The sequence below is a fragment of the Sarcophilus harrisii genome, chromosome 3, assembly GCF_902635505.1.
Source record: "Sarcophilus harrisii chromosome 3, mSarHar1.11, whole genome shotgun sequence".
NCBI lineage: Eukaryota > Metazoa > Chordata > Mammalia > Dasyuromorphia > Dasyuridae > Sarcophilus > Sarcophilus harrisii.
In genome coordinates, this window is record NC_045428.1 from 535,787,064 (window position 1) to 535,790,156 (window position 3,093).

At 36.8% G+C, this 3,093-nt stretch overlaps 1 protein-coding gene across 1 annotated transcript; it reads right to left on the reverse strand.

Moving 5' to 3' along the window:
* Positions 1-420: 420 nt before the first annotated feature.
* On the reverse strand, positions 421-1,362 carry LOC100913409 (olfactory receptor 52E8-like). The gene has a single exon (XM_003764866.1). The coding sequence runs from the start codon at positions 1,360-1,362 to the stop codon at positions 421-423; it is 942 nt and encodes a 313-aa protein (XP_003764914.1).
* Between the last annotated feature and the right edge of the window lie 1,731 nt (positions 1,363-3,093).

Sequence of the window (3,093 nt, forward strand, 5' to 3'; positions counted from 1 at the left end):
ATACCTCATATGTATGGATTTATATGTGTATTTGGAGTGAGAAACTCCTGAAATATGTTGTCAACTCCTAGAACCAGATTTTCTTATATTACATGAATGAATCATCATAATGTATTCCAGTCTTTTCTGCTTTTGAATATTGATGAGTATGAAGGGGTCTTTAATAAAGATCAGAGGGATAGAAAAAGAAAGGAACAAAAAGATAAGCTTCATAGATTTGAGACTTCACCATTTAGGGATATGATTCTTTTTTCATATTCCTTTTCCATTGGGCTGAATCAGTTTGTTGCTCTAATGATTCCCATTATTTCTTATTACCACTGTCCAACCATACAATTGGAATACCTTATTTAGATTACTCTATTAGTTCATTTGAGGTAGAGCACAGAAAAGAAAGCTAGTTTCTTCATATTACATGGATTAAAACCTGTTTTTCTTAAATATTCTCAGCACCACTTCCCAGATTTGTTTTGTTCTGATTCCATAAATGACAGGATTGAGTGCAGGAGGTACAACCACATAAAGATTAGCCAGAAGGATGTGAATGTGTCCGGGGATATTATGTCCAAATCTATGAGTGAGAACAGAGAAGAGGGCTGGGATAAAGAAGGATGAGATTACAAGGATGTGGGAGCCACAGGTATTGAAAGCTTTGAGCTGAGATTCCCTGGATGGGAGGTGAAAAACTGCATGGAGTATCTTCATATATGAAAGAGTAATAAGGATCACATGCCCCAAAATTATCGCTATAATACCTAATCCAAATAAAATGTTAACTTTAATGTTAGCACAAGACAACCGGGCAATACCCATATGCTCACAGTAGGTGTGAGGGATAATGTGGTGCCCACAGAAGGGCAGCCTCAGGATGAGAAATACCATTGGAAATATCAGAACAAAATCAATCAAGATCAAAAGTGCTAGAATGACAGCAATGACTCTATTGGTCAATATTATATTATATTGAAGGGGATGGCAGATGGCAACATAGCGATCAAAAGCCATGGTCACAAGCACAAAACATTCCATAGCAGTGAACATGTGAATAAAGAACATCTGGGCAACACAGCTCCCAAAGCCAATTTCTCTCTGGTTAAGCCAGAAGATTCCCAACATTTTGGGGATGGTGGAGGTGGACAAGCCTAGGTCAACTGTAGACAACATGGCTAGAAAATAGAACATTGGCTGGTGGAGGCTGCGTTCTGTCTGAATCACAAAAAGGATAGTGAGGTTTCCCAAGAGTGCAATCAGATACACAGAGCAGAAAGGAAAGCCAATCCAAATGTGCATGTCTTCTAATCCTGGGATTCCCATTAATAAGAAGAACAATGGGTGGAATTGAGTGTCATTGGTAGAGAGCATCTTGTGAGAGGGTTGTTCTTTAGAATACTTTTTTTTTTAACTCATATCTGGGGAAGAAGAAGAAATGTTTCATGACTATTATTTCCTCTGTGATTCACTCATGCAGATGATGCCTCCCTCATGATCTTCTAATCAATGTTGTTTCCAACTACAGCCTATAGTTTGAAGGTGAAATAGGTAGATTATCAGGGACAGTCTGTGTATTCCTTTGGGAAGAGTATGATTTGACCTATTCAAATAAGGCCTTACTGTTCCATTCTTGAGGAAGCGGTTTTTATTTCTCATGAAGCTTAGCTAATCTTTAGCCCTTTACTATTTTTGACTTTTCCCATTTTGGTATATTTCTTTCCACTTTCCAATCTAATAGAGAGAGGATACTGTTTTTGTCATCCTTGAGGAAATTGATTATAAATGTTCTACTATTTCATTACCACTTTAATTATAGTGCAGGAGGCTTTCAAACAATAACTGAGAGAATTCTATTTTCTTCCTCTTCTCCTTTCATCTGCAGTTTCTTCCTTCAACTAGTACTTTGCAGAATCTTACCCAGCTGAGGCAAATCAAAGCTGTTTTGATTGATCAGGACTTTGTTTTTCTCAATTACTGGGGAAAGATATTTCAGCTCAGGCTCCACAGGGTTTGAATCATTTAGCAGAGACCAGAAAACAAATGTAATTAGGTTTTTTAGCCATAGAGTCACACTGATATTCCAAATCTGGGCTATACAGAAAGCTTAACAAATTGTAAGGAATTTAACAGCATGCAGGATTATAATCCACAATACAGCCATTGCTTCTCCCTTTCTTCTCAACTCTTACTATAGTAACCTGTAAGAAGGCAGGCTGAATTCAGAGCCTCATTGCAGAGGGGATTAATCAATTCACTAGGGACCTCACTATTGCACTCCTTGATATTTATGACAGCCCATATTACATTAATGGTATGTTTAATTTCAAGGTTGTTCACATAGCTCTTCTCTTATGAATGCCTGTCAATAACAAGAAAATTTGTCTTTTTATTTTTCACAGCCAATTTGGTATATTCCTTTCCTCCTGCACAAGCCTTTCTGCAGCCTAATATTCCCTCTATTTCCCATTCTTGGTGCTTTTCTTGACTGTCAGAAGCAAAAGGTTCTCTGTCTAATATCACTTCTACTGTCCATGTACAGTATCTTAGTATATCTAAAAAATTTTAGGCAATTAAAATTAATCTATTTTCTCATGGAATTGCAAATGGTAACTACAATCTTGTTTGAAGAAGGTAGATTCACAGCACATGTGTATTCGGGGTAAGAATGTATTATTGTAGAACTTTTTGTGTTCCTATTCTCGTTTCTTACTCTACTTCATTCCTTTAATTCTCCTGTTGGTTAAGGCCTAAATAGAATACATTATTAGCTCCAAACATGGTGAGTCACTGTATTCTTAATATACAGAATTTACTCTGCTTTATAACAGCTTCAAGCCCTTCATGGGTATTCTGCTAGCCTTTCTTTGCCTGCTTTCTAATTTATGAACTAGATACAGCTCTAGATTTCTACAAATATGTTCTGTCTCATTAATAATAAGACATGTTAATAAGCAACTTGTTTGCTCATTCTTTGGGGCTCCTTGCCCAATCATCTTTGGAGATGACAATTTTGGTTCCTACAGTCCATATACTGGCCTTTTGGGGCCCTTTTTGCTTTCTTTAAAGTTATTTTTTGGGTATACTAATCCCTCTAAATTTTTG